Source organism: Corvus brachyrhynchos, unplaced genomic scaffold (genome assembly GCF_000691975.1).
Source record: "Corvus brachyrhynchos isolate BGI_N302 unplaced genomic scaffold, ASM69197v1 scaffold246, whole genome shotgun sequence".
NCBI lineage: Eukaryota > Metazoa > Chordata > Aves > Passeriformes > Corvidae > Corvus > Corvus brachyrhynchos.
Window position 1 is genome coordinate 292,272 of NW_008238447.1, and position 23,408 is coordinate 315,679.

General features: G+C 35.5%; 1 protein-coding gene across 1 annotated transcript in view; it reads right to left on the reverse strand.

Annotated features, from left to right (window-relative positions):
* Positions 1–23,408, reverse strand: part of C2CD5 (C2 calcium dependent domain containing 5) — a 59,843-nt gene that overhangs the window by 7,278 nt on the left and 29,157 nt on the right. Inside the window, exons 13-25 of the mRNA XM_017736657.1 lie at positions 14,727–14,841; positions 12,850–13,038; positions 10,985–11,176; positions 10,089–10,275; positions 8,937–9,101; positions 8,472–8,612; positions 6,086–6,149; positions 4,230–4,291; positions 3,673–3,771; positions 3,166–3,255; positions 2,848–2,935; positions 1,702–1,788; positions 1–29 (exon numbers count right to left, since the gene is read on the reverse strand). Of these exons, the coding sequence (XP_017592146.1) occupies positions 1–29; positions 1,702–1,788; positions 2,848–2,935; positions 3,166–3,255; positions 3,673–3,771; positions 4,230–4,291; positions 6,086–6,149; positions 8,472–8,612; positions 8,937–9,101; positions 10,089–10,275; positions 10,985–11,176; positions 12,850–13,038; positions 14,727–14,841 (1,508 nt within the window). The remainder of the gene's footprint in view (positions 30–1,701; positions 1,789–2,847; positions 2,936–3,165; positions 3,256–3,672; positions 3,772–4,229; positions 4,292–6,085; positions 6,150–8,471; positions 8,613–8,936; positions 9,102–10,088; positions 10,276–10,984; positions 11,177–12,849; positions 13,039–14,726; positions 14,842–23,408) is intronic.

Consider the following 23,408-nt stretch of genomic DNA (forward strand, 5'->3'; position numbering starts at 1 on the left):
TGTGTGGGAACTTGCACCCTCCAGGACTTCTAATAAAACAAAATTTATTCCGTTGAGATAATCTATTAAGCAGAGTCAGATAGTACAGGACAACATCTTCCAAGAAAGATGGGAGTGACTATTTACAAGGGCCTGGAGTGACAGTAAAGGAGGAATGGCTTCAAACTGACAGAGAGAAGGTTTGGATTGGATATTAGGAAAGAATTCTTCCCTGTGAGTATGGTGAGGCCCTGACACAGGTTGCCCAGGGAAGTTGTGGCTGCCCCATCCCTGGAAGTGTTCAAGGCCAGGTTGGATGGGGCTCAGAGCGAGCTGGGATAGTGGAAGGTTTCCCTGCCCAGGGCAAGGGGTTGGAATGAGATGATCTTTAAGGTCCCTTCCAACTCAAACTACTCCACGATTCTACAACCCTTATAAAAGATTTTAGAGTCAAGTATGAAAAAAACCCACCCTCTATATAGTGTACTGTGTACTTTGATAACAGAGTTAGTATAAATAATTCACTTTACTAGATCTACCTTGCAATTTTAATATTTTATTTTTTAAATAACTGTGTAAGATTGTAAACAAATATTTAAAAATATTTTTAAAACAACAATCCTACAGAAAAGTAAAAATATATTAACCTGCTAAGTAAATGTAACTACAATGAAGTTATGAGGAAATGACAGATGGAATAATTTTCTGGCTGAAAGACTCTGTCTACAGCACAACATCAGGAAAAAGGATACATGGGAACAGGCTGCCCTCCACTGGTCAGTGCCCAGCACACAGGGAGAACAGTCCAGTAATGGGGTAGAGAGACACCAGCAGAAATTTCTGGGTATCTTCTCTTTTTTAAAATAAAAAATGTAGCCAATTAAAAGTTAAGCATTAAAAAAACTAAAAAACAGTAAGGATCTTTTTGCTGAAATTAATATGGCCACTGAAAATACAAGTAAGTGTGGTAGGCACCCTTCTTTACACAACTGATGTTAACAGGCAAAAAAGGGAGCTCAAACATTTACAGTAATTCCCAGATATTTAATTTCCTCTCAGTAACCATTTTGGTAGATAATCCAACAAGGGAGAAGGAATTAAAGACAGCTGATTTCAATGAACTGAATTTTTAATGTAATCATAGAAGAACTGTGACAACCATTCTTGAAATGCAGCTCTATCTCAGGTAAAATAAAGCAGCTGTTTAAAAGCTACAATATGCTGCACTGTACAGATTATTTACTATACAAGTTTAGGCTCCTTTCACTTAAAGGAAATTTGCATGCAACCAGTAATTGGTAGATAAAGTATTTCCCAGCATGAAAACAATGAGATTAATTATGTGAGGCTGAGAAATCATGGAGGTATTTTATATGGGCCATTTACAGTATGAGACAAGCCTAATTATTAGGTAATTTGTAATTATGTCAAATGACACCCAACACCCAGTGGTTTGGAGCATCTTCCAATATTCTAAATGCAAAGACAGAACTACAGGACAGGAATTTCTACAGGAAATATAGACAGAATGATCAACCAAGCCATCATCTGTGACTCTCAAAAAATTTGATGTCATGAGTAAATATACCCCATTATGTTTAGGCAGCAAAGCACATTTAAAGCCTGTGAAAATACACGTATTTTAAAGCCTCTGCAACCATGAAAGAGCAGAACTCAAAATCAGTAAAAAACAACAGTTTAACGTTCTTCCCCTTAACTGACCTTTAGCTGGAGAGAATGGTTGAGAAGAAAGGGGATCAGAGCAAAGCTCCAAGGGAAATTGTAGCTGTTCTTCATTGTCTGTAGATGCTTCAATAAAGAAAACATGGTCAATTGATAATTAACCCGCAAAATAAGATCTGCCAGTAATTACAAGCAGAGTCAATTTAGTCAGGTCTGACTTGAACAGGTATTTTCAGCATGTGCATAAAGTGATACAGTTCTGCAGAAAGAGGTGTGTGACAACACATCCAGCTGCAACATTGAACAGAACTTGTGTTCCACTGAAAAGGATTTGGAGTTTTTAGGAAAAAATGAAGTCCATTCATGCATTTTAAATTTGATTCTGCAGTTGGATCTAAGTCAGCTGCCATAATAAAAATTAACACTTATTTCACATGAAAGAAAACACTTTACTGTTATTATTGAAGAAGTCAGCTACAACTGATGTTTTAGAAACATATGGCTCTGTTCTACTACCTAATTCCATTCTGAAGAATTGAGTATCCTCAGAGTTGTGTCTGAATTCCCACATCCAGACTGCACACATACATTTCTAGCATAAGATGTTACTTCATTAGCAAGGTCACATATGCAGATCACAGTAGTCTCTTCCATTCCCTCCATGTGCTTCACTGAGCTCCAAAACCATTACTCACCTGCTTAAGGATTTTAGGGAGGTTGGTTTTTTTTTTTAAGTATTAAGAATAATTTATTTTCTGCCTTCTTGAAGTATGGACAAAATTTTTACTTATAAGAACAAGTATTCTCTGATGATTTACACCACATGTTCCAAAATACAACAGAAATGTCATTATCTGTTACACTAACCTTTTAGAGAAAAATAATTGAAGTAGTATCACAGATAGAATAAGAAAGTACTACAAATTTATCGATTATGGAAAATAAATAGCTAATACTTGATAAGTAAGTCATCCTGCTGGAGGTCAAGTACATTAACTCTGAAAAACCTCTATGTGTTGAAAGAATCTCCCTGCAAAAATATATATATTTGGACTTGATGATCCTTGTGGGTCCCTTTCAACTCAGAATATTCTGTGGTCTTTGATCTGTGTATGTAGCTGAAATTAAAATCCAGACTCATTCGGCATTGGGGATAAAAAAGAAAAGATGCCTCACAATATTTACCTCTTTGCTGTGATTTTTCTGTAGGTGCCTTATTGGCTTGTAGTGCTTGGTTTTTGTCGTATGTAATGGCAACAGCTGTGACTGCAATCTGCAAATCAGAAATATTTGGCATATTAGGTAAGTTGATCTCTTGTGCAATCTGAAAAATGATTTTGCAAACAAGCAGTTCTTTGCATAGACACATAATAAGGAAAAAAAACAGCTAAGAATTCACCAGACATAGCAGTAAATCAAATCCCAGCCCAGTTTACCCTGAGCAGCAAATGTTAACTAGGGCCATGCCTATGTGCTGGAAGTTAAAAGCAGCAATTCACTTACCTGAACTAATTCATCCTCTGGTAGAGCAACTGTAAAGTTTACATGGCAAAGACAGCAGGGAATCATAGACCGGAGTTTAAAATACAAACTCTGTTGAAGACAGGATATTATTTTGTGTTACTCAGAAAAAAAGAAAGTGTGGTTTATTTCAGAGAAATTAAGGATCAAAACTCTTTTCATAGTAGAAGTCATCTAATGATATTAATTTTTTCTTGAAGAAGAATTACATGTGTGAAAAGTCAGGACAGGATGCAATCTGCTGTGGAGCCGTCTTTCTATTTCTAGAGTACACTGCCAGTCAAAGGACTCCTGCAGATTCCAAAAGCTTTGGAAATCCCTAATATACTGAAAAAGGCTGAACCTATCTTTATAGCAACTCACAAACTAATTACATACACTTTGCAGTCTATTTTCAAAATGATGAGGCACATGTTATTTCCAGTATAGCTAAATTTTACTTGGTTTCCATTTGAACACTTAAAGAAGTATTTGAAATAAGTTTCTTACCTTCAACAGATTCTCACAGAGATCATTGAAGTTCTTATTGAGTGTTTGATTTGTTGGGTTAATGTTGCTTAATCTGGACACTCTTACTGCTGTGAACATCTGAATTAGAAACAAACATGTTTATTTTTTTGCCAACATATGCCAATATATTTTATCCAGTGTCTTAAACGCAAATTCATAAAGAAGGAAAATAATGTAAAATATGTTAACATATATGTTAACTAAGTAACAAAATATATTAGCTAAGCAACACAGTCAATAATCTGTTTCCTTTAAGGGGCTTCAAACCTAGCCAAGCCTTTTAAAAAGCCAAAATCTTTAAGTTCATATTTACTGTAATTACTTTCATATTTCTGTATTAGGTTCTTTGTTACATAACAGCATTAAAAAAACCAACAAAGAAACAGGTTCTCATACCCTATTGTTCTTACCAAAATACTACTTTTATTTCTGTCACAAGGGTATCTTTTGAATTTATCTTTCCAAATACACATTTAAATTACTACAGCATATTTCAATACAATTTAGCAAAAAGTTTCAATTTTGAATAACCTTACTTGAATTTCTGGTGTCCAGTTATTTATACCAGGCATAATTTCTGTGTTGCAACTGTAAAAACCTGTGAAGAAAATATTTGGGGAAAAAATCTTGTTTATCTACTACAATACAAAAATACTTGTAAAGGAAACATATGTGACAAGGTTTTGCAAATATTTTCCCTAATGTGGTTTTGAATATTGGATAATACACTAGAAATGAGATCAACATCCAAAAAACAAATGTAGAATTCTTGTAGGAAGGGCCAATATCCAAAATTCACAACTGCTCCACCTATTTCTATTAGATAAACTATTCACAAATGAGGAATTTTTTTTAAAAGGTGTGATATGAAAAGCTAAAAAGCCAACCTTTAACAGAGAGCACAGAAAAGGCTGTAAAGGAACTACCGTAGTGACTGAATGCAAATTAAAACCAGAAATATAATGACTAAATGGCAGAGTAAAATAAGTTATTAACAGCAAATCAGCAATTCTGAAAGCCTGAAGATAGTTAAATAAGCAGAAAAGAGGCCAACCTGGTAGGGCCTATATAAAAGCAAAAAAGAAATTGTGTAGCAGCTTGCAGAGGGTATAAATATTAGTAGATTGCCTTTCAGAGCATCAAAAGCAGAAATTCTGTTGAAGAATCAAGTAAGATTTAGAAAGGATATGCAGAAATAATGAGAGCAGAAAACATGCTTTTTCTTTTTACAGCAGTGTAGTAGAGCTTCCCACAATAGCAGAAAACCAGTCCCTTGTTTATTTGTCTTGAACAAATGTCTGAAGGAGATACTGAACAAAAAGGCCAATGAAAAACAAAGATTCCTATAAACCACAGAATGGGCAAAAGGTCAAACAGCTAATTGGCACTGAACTCTTAACTTACTCCACTACCAGAGAAAAACATTCTTTAATCTTCAAGTAATAAGGTGCTGAAGTGACTGGTCCTACTAATTTCCCTAGTACAGGTATCTCTATTACTGATCCATAGCAACTATTCCAGAGAAAGAAGTTCATGGGCAGACGGAAAAACAAGACTGCGGAGCAGCTGATACCAGTTTCCTAAGGAGCAGTCACTGCTCACAAGCTCGCAACAAGCACACAGACAAAAGGCTGATACCATCTACATTGGACATCAGGAAGCATTTGGAAAGATCCTTCACCAAGGTCTCTTTTAGCAAACTAAGAATGAAGCATCATCAAAGGAAATATAAGACTAGAAAAAGAGGAACAAAAATGCTTCATTTTCACAGCGAAGACATCTATAATTTTGGATTTTATGCTTCAAACACATAACTTATATGCAGAAGAGGATAAAACAAGATGAATGCTGATGGCCTTAATTTAGGGCAATAAAATCAACTGCAGCAGGACTGGATAATCAGTGAGGAATAAAAGATTTGGTGATAGTAATAGATAACTACAAGGACAGTTCTGTGCTCAACACGACTCAAAATTATTAATACTGATACCAGTTATTAGGAAGGAAACTAAGACTTGCTCAAACGAAACACAGGGAAATTCACAATGACAAGAGGGAGGACAAGGACAAATCAAATGTCCAGAGCATTTTCTATATAATGGACAACCTCATTTGCCTCTTATCCAGATCCAGGAGTTCTGCTGGGGAAAGTATGACATATCTATACAATGATAAATAGTATAAAGACAACTGATACTAGGCAATAATTAGTTCTCTATTCTACTTTTATTAACCTGGAACCTACAAACTTGTAATTCAGTCTAAAAATCTTCAGAAACAGTAATATTGTCAGTTCTCTTGGAACTTTTTAAATAGTTTTTAATGAAACTAGTCATATTCTGTCATTTTGCAGCCTACAGCATAAATTAGAAAAATATGGTTGTAACTATACCAGAAGGTGGTGGAACATCTGTCAGTAAAGAATGTACATCTTCCATTGCATCGGTATCATCAATCTGGAAGAGGGAGTAATTGAGAAAATCATGTTGCTATGCCAGTAAGACATTTCAGAAAGAAACAAAATAACCTCTATTCTACCCAACCTTTAAACACTCTTATTTTAGATCAGACTGAGTGCCCTGCTACATTCTGTAAATATTTCTGGCATGTCTTTACATTCATCCTGTCTTACTGACCGGCAAGAGATCCAAATTTACCTCTACCTTCTAACATTTTCTTATCAAGTGTTTTAGAAATGGTTTGTAATTTAACTCCAGTATTGAAGGGTTCTCTGTCAAGTAATGTGTCTCCTTTTTGCTCTCCATGCAAAAGGGGTGTCTTTTTTTTCCTTCAAAAAACAACCCAAAAACTAAACGACACCAACCCAGATATCTTTGCCTCTCATAACTGCCTTCCCAGCCTCTTTCAGCATGTCCTCATCACAATGAAAATTTTACTGCTTTTTCTTACATAGCTCCAGTGAACTATGATTTTACTCTTGAAAGCTTAGTCAGGAGTTTAACTAAATCTTCTGGAATATTGTTTCTGATATCCAATTAATCATCAGTCAAATATCCAATTTCTCAAAAAAGACAGCAGTAAGTGATTCCACATGTGCGGGTTCTCAACCCCCACATGTCCTCCCTGGATGGGGGTGAAAGTCCTTGCCAGGAGTAAGAGACGAATGGGACTTTTGGATCTTCTCAGTCTTCAGATTGTTTATTATATCTTATCAGCAATTTACATGCTGCTGACATAGAATGAAGCAGAGCAAGTACCAAAAGACAAAATGCAGGAAACTCAAGGCCCTTTTGAAGATAAATCACCCAATTGTCACTAAGGACGTACATTATTTTTACTTTTCTACCCATGCCTAATGAACTATCCATTCACATAGCCCTGTACTGTGGCATTTCCTAACCAATCATTCTGTACTACCAACACTGCAAAAAATGGTGTAGTTGAAGAAGGAAGAGACCTGAAAAACCACAGGGATCCTCCATCTTGCCTTCATCTACTTACCATATTAATAAACCTAAAATTTGAAATTTTTCACCCTGTAACAAACTATATATTATACTATCCTCTAACTCACACCCTTATAGATTCTAGTTCACCCCAAAGCCTTGGCAGCTCTCTCCATGGACAAAGGTTAAAAACAGTGTTTCCCTGGGGGGATGGATCCCTCAGGACAGGCAAAGAAATATTCCCTGCACTTTGGGTTCCAACACCACAATATAAAGCCCTTTTTTTCTATAAATGCCTTACAAAATCCTCTATTTTTTACGTAGGTATTCAACCCTTTTTGCAAAAGCACCAACCAGTCTTAATTTATTATCCCAACCTCTCCCAGCCCATTATTTTTTCGCACTCCTTTCATACCTCTGTTTTCAAACAAACTGCTGTTACAGCTCCTTCATTCTCCCTATCTACAACCTTTCTTCCAGATTATTTTCTATGAAGATGGTGATTTGTGAAGATTAACAAAGTCTTAAATGTACCTTAGGCTGCAATTACAGGCTGTATTTTAAAGTGGTTTTCAATCAGCGATAGGTATTTGTACTACAGGATGATCAAAACTCCAGCCCTTCTTTAATACTTGCTGGAGTATTAAAGGCTTCAAAATGGACAATGTTCAGTCACATCTTTGAATTTTAGTGAATAGAGAGGTAAAAGAAATCTATGTTCTTTATTTATCTATAGGTGTTGATCTTTATAGTTGCAGCTGTAGAAAGAACTGGAAGGTACTGTCAGAAGTTGTGAATTCCTAAATTGTGAAAAGCAATAGCTGAAATTCAGAAGATCTTCTTTTACGTGCTCTCTTGGCACATGCAGTTTTTTGAATGCTTTGAATACAACCCATTCTGGAAACTAATAATTCTGAATGTTCAACTACAACAGTAAGAGCTTTGAAACAGGAAGAAAATACAATCTTTTTCTTTGCTAAACATAAGATGTGGCAACACAGAACCTCAGTGTTTATAAAAATAGATCTTAACTTTTTGATTAGTCTGATCTGCTGCTTGAAGCAGGCAGAAGGACATTTCTTAATAGCTCTTAATTATTATTCTAGAGATTGCTACATGTTCATGAACAGCATGGCAATTGTTTTTCAGATATTGTCTGTAGACATAATAGAGCTGTGCTTTAAGCAAACAGAGTAAGAAAGAGAGACAAAGCAAAATCTAATACTTCACTTCTTCTATTGATACAAAAGGGAAAAACTCATACACAATTTAGGAACTGTTATTGGAGATGAGTAAGAAAACTTTTTTTTTTTTTAATATATATTTCAGGAGAAGAAAAGTATGAACATGAGTAGTGAAAATGTTTATCACCTCCAAGACAAAAGCATCCTTCTTCCCATGTGAAAGGTCAAGCTCTGTAACTTCATCAGAGCTTTCTGACTGAGATCTCAATAGCCTGGAACGTTGTCTTGGCTCTGGAATGGGAGACCCAATGATTTCTTCAGGTAGTTCCTAAAAACAATGTAAGAATTAACAAATATTCTGCACGATTTAAAAATAATTTCAACTCTACACAACTTATTAACAATTCTAAGGATCAGGTCATTCTGAAAATTATTCTACTGAGAAATATATCTAAATAAGACCAAACTGATTTGACTATGTGGCTAAAGAGATCTGAAAATTCCATCAGCTTTCCAAAATACAGTGAAAAAAATCTGTATCTCTATTGGTAAATAAACTTATGTTCTGAATGACTCAGGAAGAAAACGTGGATATACAGTGTATATATTTGATTCAAAATATTTTATTTTTAAGAATAAAAGATTTACTTACTGGAGGATTAATCTCATAAAGTTCCTTGTTTTTTGCTATTGTATCATTTATTTTCTTTTGCATATGGGATATGTGCTGCTCATAGGTGCCATCATTTGGAGTCTTCCCAGCAATCTGAATACCCCCAGGTGTTGGCAAAGCTGCTAAATACACACCTGTTGCAGACTTTTTAAAAGTCACACAGAAAAAGACAATTATATAAGCATGAATTCCTAATACTTTCATATAAAGCCTTCCATAATGCTTATTCTAAAACAGCATTGTAACATGCAAATTACAGCACCATCTCTTGCAAATAAATAAATGGATCTCTCTCTTCTGTTCACTTATGAAAAAACTTCACTATTCTTTAAAAATACTCCCTCCTCCTCATTTTTCATTGTGGGACTCTTAATCTTGCCTAAAAATTCCAAACAAACTAAAAATTAAAGCCTCTGCCCCAGTATGTTTTGCATAAGCAAATAGTTTTTTACAATTTTTGAAGACTTAAAACTTGGCCAAACCATTTACAGCATCACTGAGGTTGTGACAACCTGATTTCTATTTACGGGAAACAGATCATGAAAGACAAAAGATGCCAGCCAGAATTACCCAAGCACCCTCTGATGCAGGAAGATGCAGTGTTCTAACCTGGCATGACAGAATGGGGTTAGAAAAGGTTGTTAATGAACATTTCTTGACTTTCTCTAAGACACTTCAAATCTATCATTTATTTCTTCAGTTCGATCAAAGAAGAGGCAACAGACCTTGCTGTTTCCCTTGTTGGCAAATAACCAAAAGATGTACTGAGACTTAATTGACCTGATTTGTCATGGAACTGCAATTCAATTTGAGAAACAGGGATCTCTTTGACAGGACGTTTAAAGAATACCATCATTCTTCTACAATTTGTGCCATTAAACTGTTTAAAGCTTCTTTTCCTCTCATCCCTTTTCTAATAATCTTGTCTTCTACCATTTTCAAGAGATTTGAATCGCCTTCTGCTGATTATGAAAGACAAGTCTGTCCTGATTTTACAATAATTAAGGCACCTTGCTCTTAAAATGACGTTTCAGTATGTCTGGTTACTCCAAATCTCACAACATCTGCATGTCCTTCCTGAAAAAATACTGTAAGAAAGCAAAAGAATCCCAGGATTCCAACTGTACTTACTGCCAAGCCCATCAACATATTTTCCCCCACAGTGATCTGAATTCTCAGCCCAAAGAGGGCATTCATTCCTCTCAGCTTGAGTTTGTTCATCAGTTGTGTATGCACTTCATACTCCATGAATGGCAAGAGGTTGCTGATAGAAGTTGCATTTGCTTCAGCCTGAGCTTTCTTCTTCAGACGGCACAACCTGGCAACACAGACCAGCACAGACAGAGCTTTAATGGATTTCTGAAGATTGAAAGGGATCACAGGATATTTTGATTTTTTTCCCTCATTGTATAACCTGATACAGCTTCTTTTCAATTCTTCTAGATTGCTGCAACAGTAAAATAAAATGCCAGTTCTTTACAAGAACTCCTTGAGACAATGTCATCTGAAAACTTCTATTTTCAGCATTTCTTCTAGAAAGACCCCCAATACAAACATCTATTTCTCTTGCTTGCTGCAAACCTCAAGCACTTCAGGTACAAGCACAGAAAATTACTACCGTAATTTCTAGTGGCAGAACTTTTAAAATTCCTATTAATACTGTTATTCAAGACACACATTAGAAGGAAGAAAAAAAAACCCAAAACCAAACCAAACCCAAGTGCCCTCACAGCTAAAGCATTAACCATACTTATCTGAAAAGAATAAAAGAAAAAGCATAGCAATCCCATCTCTGACTATATGTTAGTCATCTTCCACTCTCTGGGTTTAGTCCTACAAGCTGAAATTCAAACCCCAGACCAGTGCAACGATACTTTCAGAGAGAAATTTTATTCAATAACACATAGCAATTGTATGTTTTATAAGATTTGATGACACACTGGATTTTAGCAACAGGAATTCTTTCAAAGATCTCCTTTGAGATCTTTGAGAACTTTACTAGACTTAGGAAATATTTTGACAGATACCTGGCTTGAATAAGACATCCCTTCCCAATAACTATTGCCTCTACAGGAAGGTCAATTGTGGTGAAAAGGACATCAGGAACTTTTTGCTTCCTGCAGTTGTAACAGTAAGTGAGGTGAGCAGGGAATGGCATGTTCAATTCATCATATGGGATATGGCAAAATCCACAACCTGGTGGTGAAGCTTCTTCCATCCTAAAAATACATTATGGAGAACATACTTAAAACATCTGCATCTTGTTAACAATGATCAGTAAGTGCACGTCTTAAACACCTACAGATACCTACTTAAATCATACACCACAGATAAACTCTGCTCCATTATACCAATGTGACAACTTTTGCAATATATGAATTAGAAGAAGAAAAGGTTGCACGCTACTTGCTAAAATACTATCAATAAAACTTGCATTAAAACTTCTTATGCAGGGATTGAGAAAAAGGACATTCAGAGACCAACGGTTTATATAAACCTGTAACATTACTGAACTGACTTTAAGCACTGTGACTTCTAAATATAATCCAAAGAATTCACTGTACCAAACACACCAAAAAGTCTCTTCTACATTCATTGTGTCCAAAACCCTATAAAAACTTAATGAGCAGAATACAAACAACAAACCAATCACCCTACTGAGAAGCAGCACAATATATATTAACATTGTGAAAAGAACAGCAAGATTATTTCCTAAGATAAGGTATCAGGTAAAACTTGTTATTTGCTTAAAACACTCTCTCCCCCATGAGCAATACCCAGGAATGACCACAGGGAAAGAGCAGGTCAACTGCATCACTGCAAATTGATTCTGTTTCACATAAACAATTCTTCTCAGTGATTTTGAAGAGGTGCTTAAGCAAATCTGACAGATTTGGAACATTAGTTATCATAAGACTATGGCAAATATATTTTGTGTTGAGCATGAACTTTGTCTGTTTACCTGTTTTACTTCCCTCTGGCATTTCTAATCTATGCCAAGACTCTTAGAAGCACCAAAATACTGTTTTTATATTTTTTTATAAAAGTGCTATTTTCTTTATGTTATGAACATAATTTTTCTTTCTCTCCATCATATAGTGACTACAAAAACAAGTATTTTAGTTCTGGCTACAATTTTTAATACTCTATCTACACTAAAAGACAAGGGTCTTCTGTTAACAAAGTAAAAGAATAACAAATAATATACGTTGACTGGTTTATTATGGAAAAAGCAATGCAAGTGCTAAAGTGTAATAAATAGCCTTGCTGACAACTAGAATAATCCCTTGAAATATTTGATTACTATCCTGATGAATACATAATAAATGACCAATATGCATTAACTAATCTTTTTTTCCCCAAAAATAACTTTGTGGCAATACTCATTCTTCAAAATTTATTTGCAAGAGCAGAAACAAAGGGAAACCTCATGTTTGGCCTTCAGTTTCATGATTTTGTTCATCAACTTAAACTAACACATACCTATTTTGGACAAATCTGGCATCATATTTGTTTTATAACCAACCTATTTTATTTCTCATGCAGCTTTTGATGAATATTTAGAGAGCATATATACACATAAATAGTATTTAATAGAGCATATATACACATATTACAGACATAGCCACTTTTGGCTTATGTAAGTTATTAAAAATGTGTCATTTTTTATAGTGTGATATAAAATTGAGAAGAGAGACCTGAAGAGCAGCAAAGGAAAAGCTGAGTCATGATCTGTGTTAGTAGTCAAACGTGTTACCTTATTGAGACTGTTAGAAATAAAAACAGAGTATCTAATTTGGTGCAGAGCTCCATTACTCCTGTGGTGGTTGTTGTTAGTGAAAAGCAGTAAAGTGGTTGGTCCCGCATCCTGCACTGTAACACTGTAACCTACCCTAATAGAGAAGAACTATCTTGGCTCTGAGGAAAAAAATCAACCTCTCCCTTCTCTGACCCTATGGAAAAGAAGCCAGGCTGCCATGACAACCTTTGTTCCAAACAGCCTTCCATGGTGCCATCCTGAAGGAACCTAGGGTTCAATACTGCTGCTGTGCCAGACGCGGACAAAATACAGACCTCTTCACTATAAGAGAAAAGAATAACAACAGAGTGAATTCCTAAATGGTGCTTTTATATAAAATTATCAGATTAAAAGGCTAGTACAAGTCTCAAAGAAGTTCAACATCACCACTAATTTTGTGCACTTGTGCAATTTTATCCATTAAAACTTACAAACAATCCACTTCTGGTATTTAAACCATAACCATTGCGTAAATACAAGATGAAGAAGGATTGAACAGAAAGACTAAAGAGCTTTGACTCATGTTATAAATAATACAACATCAGAAAGGCTAACCAGGTTAAAGTATGGATTTCAGTTCTACAGTTAACAATGCAAAGAAATACAGCACACCAAACATAAAAAAAAACCAAGGCATGATTTTTTTCTAAAGTAGAAGGGAAGTTGAGAGCCTCAGCATCTTATTAACATTCAATTTTCAAAATTTTTCAAAAAGAACCCCCAACACTGACAAGGGCGCTTCTTGAAAGATAAGTGGCAAACCAGTAAAATTTTACTAGGAAGAACTACAATAATGGTACATTTCACATGTAAAGTAACCAACTATACTTAGGGTTTAGCAGAGTTAAAGCTCTCAGAACAACCACAGAGCTTTTAATATTTCTCAAGCTCTCAAGTAAGAAACAAATCTCTAGTATTCAATACTTAAAATACTATATTGAAAAAAAATAGAGAAAATCTTTCCCACATTTTCTAGAATGATACATGTGCCTTTTTTTTGTTGTTGTTTCTCTTCCCAAAATAATTTTGCATATATAACATGTCTGGCAGAGCAGTACTTACACACACAGGCTTGTGCTTTAAGCACGGAATAAAGCTGAACTGGCAACAAGCATGGGAATTCCAATAAATATTTTATCAATAATCAAACCCTACCACATTAAATTCGTTTAGAGAAACATAAGCATCAGTAACCCAATAACTGATTGCCTATGCTCTGCACATTCTTCTCCATAGTTAAGGTAGAAGAGATAATACAAACTGTTCATGCTTTTTACAAGGAGACCAACAAGCAAAGGAATAAATGCTTCGTTTTGGTGTGTTCATCCCTCAGCGATGGAGTAATTCTGACGTAAATATGGTAAACCAAAACTTTTCCAACTTCTCTCCTTAAAAAAGCAAATCTTTAGTGCTTTTACCCTAAAATATTTAGGCAAAATCAACTTGAAAGAAAATAAATTCAGATGTTTGAACTTGCTCATTACTTCCCAAAAGCAATTCAAAATAGGGAACCAGAGTAATTTTCTGTTTAGTATCATCAGACACACCTGGCCCCAGAACAAGCTTTTTCTGGGCCTGAAATGTGAAGTTCTCCATTTAAGTTCTGGTCTGCCAGTTGTTAACCATTAATGAAACCTCAATACGATACTTTTAAGAACAGTCTTAATTATTTAGGTAGACTCGGTTGAGAAAACTTCATGGATAAATTAATATTGTTACTACAAAGCAAATTGTATGCTTTAGTTTAAAAGAAAAAATTGTAACATTCATTAGAAAAAACCTAAAACCCAGATGTAAACATATATAAAACACACCTAATACTGAAATTTGATAATCTCACTTAAACTCTCTGAAGTAGTTACAGAATAGCCAGTACCAACAACTGTGTTGGAATAGTTAATTTTTAATCCACTGATGATGAAATATGTTTTCTGTGACATTTTGAAAATCAAGTCATCATCGTGATTTACCAAATGCTGGTTGATTCACTGTAGCCCACTACAGCATGACAACCCAATGCCTTGGCATGGGATTTTATTTCTTGTCTGATTTCTGCCCACCAGGCATCTCGTGTCTCTGGTTCATCTGAAAGACAAAGTATAAATCAGTTCACTATTCTGTACTATGCCAGCACAAAGCTTCATGCAATTAATCTGAAAAGTTGAGTTTTTCATATTCAAGTGTTTTGTTGTACCTGGACACTTTATTTCCTTCCTATTTATCACACTTCAAGCAAACACAAATGGGACTTTTTCACTAATTATCTTGTTTCGCCCCCATGTGAGCAAGTTCTGACAAATTACTGCATTCGCATTGCTGTCCATATAACAGGTAACAGCAAAATACTGTAGATACTGTTTCAATCTCTGCCCATTTTCAGTTCCAAACCACACTCTCAGTTTCCAACAACACAAGAGCAGTGTGTAACTTGCAACAAGGCATCACAGATACTCTGTAATGTGGAAAAACTAACTGTAATGAAACAGTATTTGTAGTAGCAAAGTAATATTTGACTTTGCTGTACACTTGGTATCTTTGGAATAACCTAAACAGTTTTTCCTACTGCAAGCAGTTCTCTCTGCTAACCAGACTTTAAAAATACCTGTTAAAGACTGTATCACTAATCAGACAGTTCTGTGGCACTTCTAACTCTGAGAAGCCATAGGGACATGAAACTACCTCTACATTTACAACATGAAGAAGTACAGGATGTGTGTTGTCAGTGCTTTTTTGCTTCAGTATCCTGGAAACTGCACCTTCCCTCCATGCCCACCAATGGATTTAAATCACCTTTACTGTCCTCAAGGTTATATGTTAAATATATCCTGCCTGCTTTTCTTGAAAACTACAAGATACAAAAATACAAAAAAACCCTGTGCTGCTAGAATAAGTTCATGCAATCCATATCTTTTAATTCCTCATCAATTAGTTCCTATAACTAAAGTTCTTGTCTTGCAAGCTTTTTACATATGGAGTCAACAAATAGTGAACTTACAACTAGAATTTGTCAGCTGTTTCTTCTCTCAAAACTTCTTACCTGTTTCAATGAATGAATGTAGTTGGCAACTGTGTTAATTGTTGATACAAAAAGGGAAAACCAGTAACAAAATATAAGCACTCAGATGCTACCAAGGGTTCTGAGTAGAGAGATTCTTAAGAGAATTTCCCTGAAACTAACTGAACTTAGTACAGACAAACTTCTGGCCACTGAGTTCTCCTTGCTGAATCATAATTTAAATACCAAGGTCAAAACCTGAAATTTATTTGGAACCAATTCTGTACTACCAGGAATGTTTATCAACACAGTGTATGATAATCCCAGTATCATACAGTTGATTCTCTGACAACATGACAAACAAAAATGCAAGATAATTTAAAAGTTACTGAAACAGAAATGTTGTAAAGTAAGATGTAGTCATTAATGAATTTACCTCAACTTTGCATTTAGAACTAGGCTTTCATTTTTCTAAACTAAACTAATGATCATTTTTTAATTCAAAGGAAGAACACAGAGGTCTGTATATTCAATTATACCTAACTTTAGATGGCAATGCTTGTGTAACTCAAAACATTATACTGACCAGCAGCAGCCTGGATGCTCAGATTTAAGTTTATTCAACCTTTGCTTTAAGAAATGAACACTGAACAGAAAAAATGTTACAGTGAGAGTTCTTAGGAATATTCTCCACAATCAACAAAAATATACACGTTAGGACACAAAACAAAGGATTTCTGTGAATTGTATCGATCATATTCTGTTATATCCAAGTTCACTTTAGCAGGTTTCAGTGCATTACTGGCAGAATCTTGATGTGCTGCACTTCACTCCCAGTGTGAAAACACTGTTTAACTCAGTGACTGGGAAAATAAATGCTTATGATGATACTCAGCAACCCTGACTCAGATTCCTGGAGCACCTGCTCTTCTCAGCTTTGGAAAATGAGAATCCGACAGAAATAATCCATCACAACACAGGGTTGGAGCTCCCCAGCTCAGCTGTCAGAACCATTTGTGGTACAATGTAGGAACCCAGAGTGCCGAGAATATTTCTCTGCCTGTTTTTAGGGGTTCTTAGCCCACTGAACAACACTGTTTTAACCTCCAACCTTGGAAAAAATTACCAACGATCAGACAGGAACTAGAAAATACAGTGGTGTGAATTAGGTGATAGACTACTATGTAAGATTGTCACAGGGTAAAAAATTTAGAGGTTTTGGGCTTCTCTTTGTAGTAAATAGATAAGAGTAAAAAATATCAAAATGGAGGATTGTTGCTGTTCTCTAAACCTTCTTCTCCTTCCTCTACTACTCCATGTTCTGCAGTAAAATTAGTCTGGAATGACTGGAGAATTCTGCAGTTCCTGGCCGTGTTACTGAATAACTGGTAGGAAAGTGAAAATAATGTACGTTTTTAGTAACTATTGGTTAAATTATCTTTAAAAGGCTGTGTAAATCTTGATAAAGAGAGACTTCTCTCCTGCTTTCTGTGCTCTATTGCTGTACCTGGGTCACCCTAGTGGCTTTGTTCCTCTGATAAGACTTAATAAACCACTATCTGGCAGTGTTGAAACTCAAGGAAAAGTCTCGGTTTATCTTTGAAACTCCTTGCAAGGACTTTTAGAAAATTCTCGCCCATCAGGAGGGATTTGACTTATGGCACGGTTCAGTGTCAGTACAAAAAGTGGGAAATGTCTTCTCTTTGCTTGTTACACCTCTGGACAGAGGCCACTTCTGCTGCCACCAGGTAACAGCAGTAGGGGTAGTTGAATCGAAGGAGAGTCTTGGAAATGGATTGTAAGGCCAGGCTACAATATCTGACAAGTTCGGAGTGTATGGAAGATGTGAGACCACAAGCACATTCTGTGAAAGTTCTCTCAACTCTTTTTGGTGGAATGGACAAGGATCTTGGGAGCAATTCCCCCTTCCCCCTTCAGTCACGGGCCAGAGATTGTTTTCATAAGCAATGTGTTTCTCTCTATAGACAAAAAGTCTAAGTAGTAGCAAAAGTGGTTCTCTGACCATGCAGAAAAACACCTGCTCAATGAGACTGGATCACAGGCAGCCGGTTACAAACACTAACTAAACCACAAAAAAACCACTAAGCCACACAAATTCTTGTACTTCACAAAAAAAACCACCTGCAAAGGAGAACCCTTTTTTCTAGGCAAAAAGGTTCCAAATTTCAAAACCATAACTTTTTACACCTTTTGGTTCCATGTGGTAAAAACTGCTTCTACTTTTCACCAGTGACATTTCTATGACAAAAAGCAAGAAAATGTGAAGTCATGATGAAGATTTGGGAGCCAGCAACAGGTGAAGTGGTTAAGGATAGACAGAAAATGTGCTGCGAAATAAAGGTAAGATTACAGACAAGAATGACATTGAAAAGGAATGTAGCCACAGTGAAAACTGAAATGGAATGAGATGTTGAAAGGAAACGGGGATCCTTAAAGTGAACAGAAAAGGTAGAAATAGTGACGGGTCCCAAACTCTATGCAAATATTTAGCTTTTCTCCATTGAAATTTATAGTTTAAGTTACTGATGTTATTAGGAGACTTAACTATTTTCTTACCTAACATCTACAAGAACACCTTATCATTATGGCAAACACATATTGTTGTGAAGTTGGTCAAAACTCTGCCTTGCTAAAACAACATGTAACCCTGTATTCTAAGAATCTGTTCAGCATCAGCACTAACAAAACTATTAACTACAGAAATGCAATGGATCATTTTCATTCTTATTAGAGGTAAGAAGTATTTTCCAGCCACTGTCTTCAGAGTTAACAGGATCAGGCCCAATATCTTTCAAAGAATCCAACAATTGCACAAGAACAAATATTTCTGTAAGTCATGCATAAACAACTGTTTGTAAAGAAGACTGGGACCTCTGTTTAAGATATTTGACTATTTTTTATTCCAGAAGGAGGCCAAAAAATAACAATTATGTTTATATAAAAATACTGTACGTTCACAGTTTACAAGAACTTACCTTTGCATATTAGAACACAAAACAATTGTCTACAATTAAAATCAAACATCATGACATTGCAATAATAAGTTGATACAAAATACTGAATGCAGTGCAATGTGTAGCATTCATATTCTTCTGACAAATATTTTCACAAGCAGCCTTTTTTGACACATGAGCCACACAATTTCACGTGAGGATGCCGTCGTAGCATTTACAAGTTTAGTAAAGCTAAGGATTTACATAAACAATTAGAGGAGTTAGGGAAGCAGGATGGCATGTGTCCAGCACACTCCATGAGAGTGCCTGTTGGTTTTTTTGCTAACGCAAAAGCTTAATAACCAAGGGTTTGCAAAGCAGATTCAGCAGACAGGAGCCAGAAACAGTGGGTATTTTGGCGCATGCTTGGATCAGGTGACAGTACAGACTGAAAACTATGGCAGCTCACTGAAATGGTTACAGAAAGTAATGGCCCTGGATTCTAGGTGGAAGCAAAAAGGCAAGCATACAGAGCACTCAGTCACAAGCTTTTCTAGCAAATGTACCGAGTAGTTGGGACCAAGGTTTCTCTACAACTTTAAGCAGAAAAGTTCACAGGAAATTCCACTGCTAATTATGCACCCTATGTGAGAAACCAAAGGCTGAATATTAAACTTACTTTATTAATGTTTCCAAATTGGCAGGATATTTATAACCAAGTGGAAGCAAAGCACACTGTTTTTTATAGCTGAGGACTTGAGAAACAATGTTGTCAATAGTACAGTGTTCTATAAAAATTGTGCCAACTCAAACCTCCTCCAACTGAAAACGTTCAAAACTGATTTTATTCAGCAGTTTTATAAGATACAAATAGCACTTTTGTACCCAGAATGTTCTTCGAGCTAGCTCTATCCACCACCAAGTCACCCATCTCCTTTAAAATACAAGGTTGAGCTGTACTATCCATGGGACAGTAGCCTGTGTAGATCTTTCACCTAGAAACTATCACTTTCTGATTCATAAGAAGCAACACCTTCCCCAAGTTATTTGCTAGAGGTTCACTTGTACAGGTTCTTTCAAGATTTAGCCAGAAGCTGCATTTTGCTAGTCCATACAGATTTTTTTAAACTGAAGATTAAGAAGACTGGTCTCTTGATGACACAGCTCATACACAAGAGTTGCTGTATCCTTAAAGCTGAATCCTTAGACATCCTGAGGAAATTACTCCAAAGTAGAAACTGTCTGATTAATTTCAACCAACTTTACATTGTATAATTTAATAAATATTTACATGTATAACACAATATTCTGATAGGAGGAGGATAATCATCTGAGGAAAATTTTCACCATCTATAAATGACTCGTTGTTTCAAAAATGGCAAATCATATTCTTTCAGATTCAATCTTTGAGTCTTTCATTAGGCAAAGCCATTATCCACACCTTCAATATTCCCTTACTTTTGTATCTTCTTAACGAAAAACCTAATAACAGCCTATACAGAAAGAAGTGTAGTATTTTTCTGTAGGTTTGGCTGGTTGGGTTTTTTTGACATCTTTGTTAGGTTTATAAGCAACCTTTCCTGGACCTTGAAGTTCTATTTAATCTTTTCTGGTTATCCCATAAACACAGACATTATCAATTTTCTAAAATATTTAACAACTAAATAACTGTACAGAAACATAAATCCTCTGGTCTGTAAAGATTAACACAAACTCAGGCAGAAAATAACTAAACCTACAGCAGATTAACCTAAAACTTTCAAAAAAGTTTCCAAGCCACTCCATCCTTGTTTAAAAAACTACTCCCTATATTCATCTTTATGACTAAAAGATGTACAAATGAAAACTTCGTTACAAAAAGTGAAGGAAGTAGATTATTGGGATATATCAAAAGAAAACTAGGATACACTAAACCAGCAGGCAACAGTGTAAGCACACCCAAAGACAACAGGTACACTTAACTCTTACAAAATTAAAACTCCAAATAAAACATCCAGCTTGCAAAATATCATTGATAACCAGTGCTTTTCTACCAGATGAAGTCAGAGAGCAGCACACATCTCACTTCCTAACCCCAAACTGCTGAATGAGCAAAAAAAAGACTTGAAAGTTGAAGGAATTCTTCAATTACTAAGGAGACAATTTTAAGAACACTTAGGATTAAAACTGCATTTCCAGGATGAGATATTGGCTGGCTGATTAAACACAAACCCTTTCATGTGCAGGGCAGTTTTCTACTGGGTGAGTCAGGCCAAACCACTACATGACCACCAAAAGATTCCGTATAGAAACCATATAGAAAATTCCATACATCATTCCCTTCAGTGGCAGATCGCTGTTGAGAAGTGTTAGCTTTAATCCCAAAATACACTCCAAGATGGAGAAGCAGAAGGGTGTTCCCCTTATGGCTTAATACAGCCACAACAGTGGCTATAACTTTTAATTGTAGATGAAGGTCTGATAGAAACAGCACAAGCTGAAAAAAGTATTATCTAAAAAAAAAATTCCTGCAATAATGTCAAAGCAGCAGAAATTATTTAGTGTGGAGCTAAAGGAAAAGAAACCACCATGTTATACAAGTTAAATAAAATGAAAAATGTAATGTCAAAAGATAAGGCATTTGAAGAAAAAAAACCCATTCAGAATATATTAAAAATTAAACTATTAAATAACACCTTACAATACTTAAAAATGTAGGTTTAAATTGCATCACACTTAGAATTATACAAGCCCAAAAATACTGCCCAGAAATAAAAAACCATTAAATATAGGAAGTAAATTTGCCTCTGGAAAATCAGTTCCATGCATAAATATGCACCTTTGTCAATCCAGCTTTTAGTGATTATTTCAGTCATTCATCCTAGAATAGTGACTCAGCAGGTAATAAAGAAACTACTTATTCTATTTTGTGTCTCTGTTGCTTTGTCACCCTGACACAATAAATACAACCTATTTTAGAACATGAGCTATCTTCAAAGAAAAGCTTCAAATGACTACAACAAAGGCGCTGTTACCCAAAACTGGGGACACTGTGCTGTAACAAGACAGGGCTTCCTAAACCAGATTTTATCTATTTTATTGCAGCAGGAAAGGGATGGCATTATCTGGCATGAAATGACACTCTCTCGGAATTTCCTATTCCTTGTTTGCACTCCTCAGGAACGCAGAACCTCTGCATTCATTATTTCTATACACTCACAACTGTTTATTTTGTTTTAAGACAAACTAAGCTGAGAAGCCTCTTTCAACTTCTGGATCCAAGGAGACTTAAAAAGAAAATCTCTTGTGCCTCATATTATCCACTGACATTTATCAGTTATTCCTACAATCCTTTTACAGTCAGTTAGAACTTGTATTCTCTGTCTATTTTCCTACAAAACTGTCTATAGACATTTTACAAGGCCATGTTTACCTGTAATTATGTAGCAGTTAGGAAGGAGTTGATTCAACCAGAACCATTCTGGTTTCTTCTAACAATGATATATTTTGACCCAGGCAAACAGTTTTACAACTGTATGTTTGCAACCACAGAAGCAAATATCAGAAGGCTGAAAAAACTCAATGCAATCCATGAAGGAAATTTTATGAAGACCATAGTTTTAGTCAAGCCCTGTATTTTAAATTAGGATGAATTATGTGCAAAAATAACAATTTTCTGCAAGACCAAGGTGTTCTCTCTTGTGTACTATCAATTCAAAACCAAAGTGTAGTTGTGCAATAAGCAACTTTTTTGGAGCACTTGTGCAAGGAAAAGTTTATATTGGCTTTCACACCATTAGCCAGAATTTAGGGAGAGTTTTAAATCAGTGTGAACAGATTAAATAGCTTTACTTAGGTAGGCATAGAATTCTAAACAAAGATTTTAAATGTCAAGTTTATTTATTAATCTCTAACAGAACATGTGAATACTATTCTATGCTCACTGACAGTGACCACCCTTTGTTCAGTTACATAAATATCTACTTAGAACTCTCAAAAAAAAAAAAAAAATTAATGCACAATCCCAACAAAAATTATTTCGTTAATGTAAGGGTGTATCAGCTTCCAGAAAGAATATTCAAACACCATTCCCATTAACCATAGAAATTACTTAGGAACATTCACTCCTCTGGAAAGGATGCAAAAAACTGGAGTAAATTATTACACCAGAACATCACACTCCTCACTCTTCTCAGAAAAAGCCTCTGACGACTGCCTTAACCTCCCATTTTCATATCAACACACACTGATGGACAAGAAGTCAACCTGGAAATTCTCCAAGAAAAGTCAAGAAGTCTACCTTAAAATGTTGGATTTTTTCCTACTAATTACGAAGGATAACCACATCAGACACCAACAGGAACATTCTGACATTTCCTACTGTGTTCCTACAAATGAGCCACCTTTACACTCCAGAAAGCAGCTTGAAATATAATTTGCACGTTCTCTGTTTGTATTTCTGTGAAAGAAAAACATTCAGTTACAGAACCAAAACATAGCCAAGCTTTCCTCTTGCATTTCCTCTTATGCAAAACTAACTCTGGAGAACTTCATACTCCAACAGCAAGACTGGATATCACACAAGAAGCTCAGGAGACTCTTAGGAAATTTTTAACAATCTTTTATCTTTCCATGTTTCTGACTACTGTAGATGAAGATGCACTGCTGGAGCAGCTTCCTGAATGAGGAGTTTAAAATTTAATTATGTGAGAAACTATATGTTG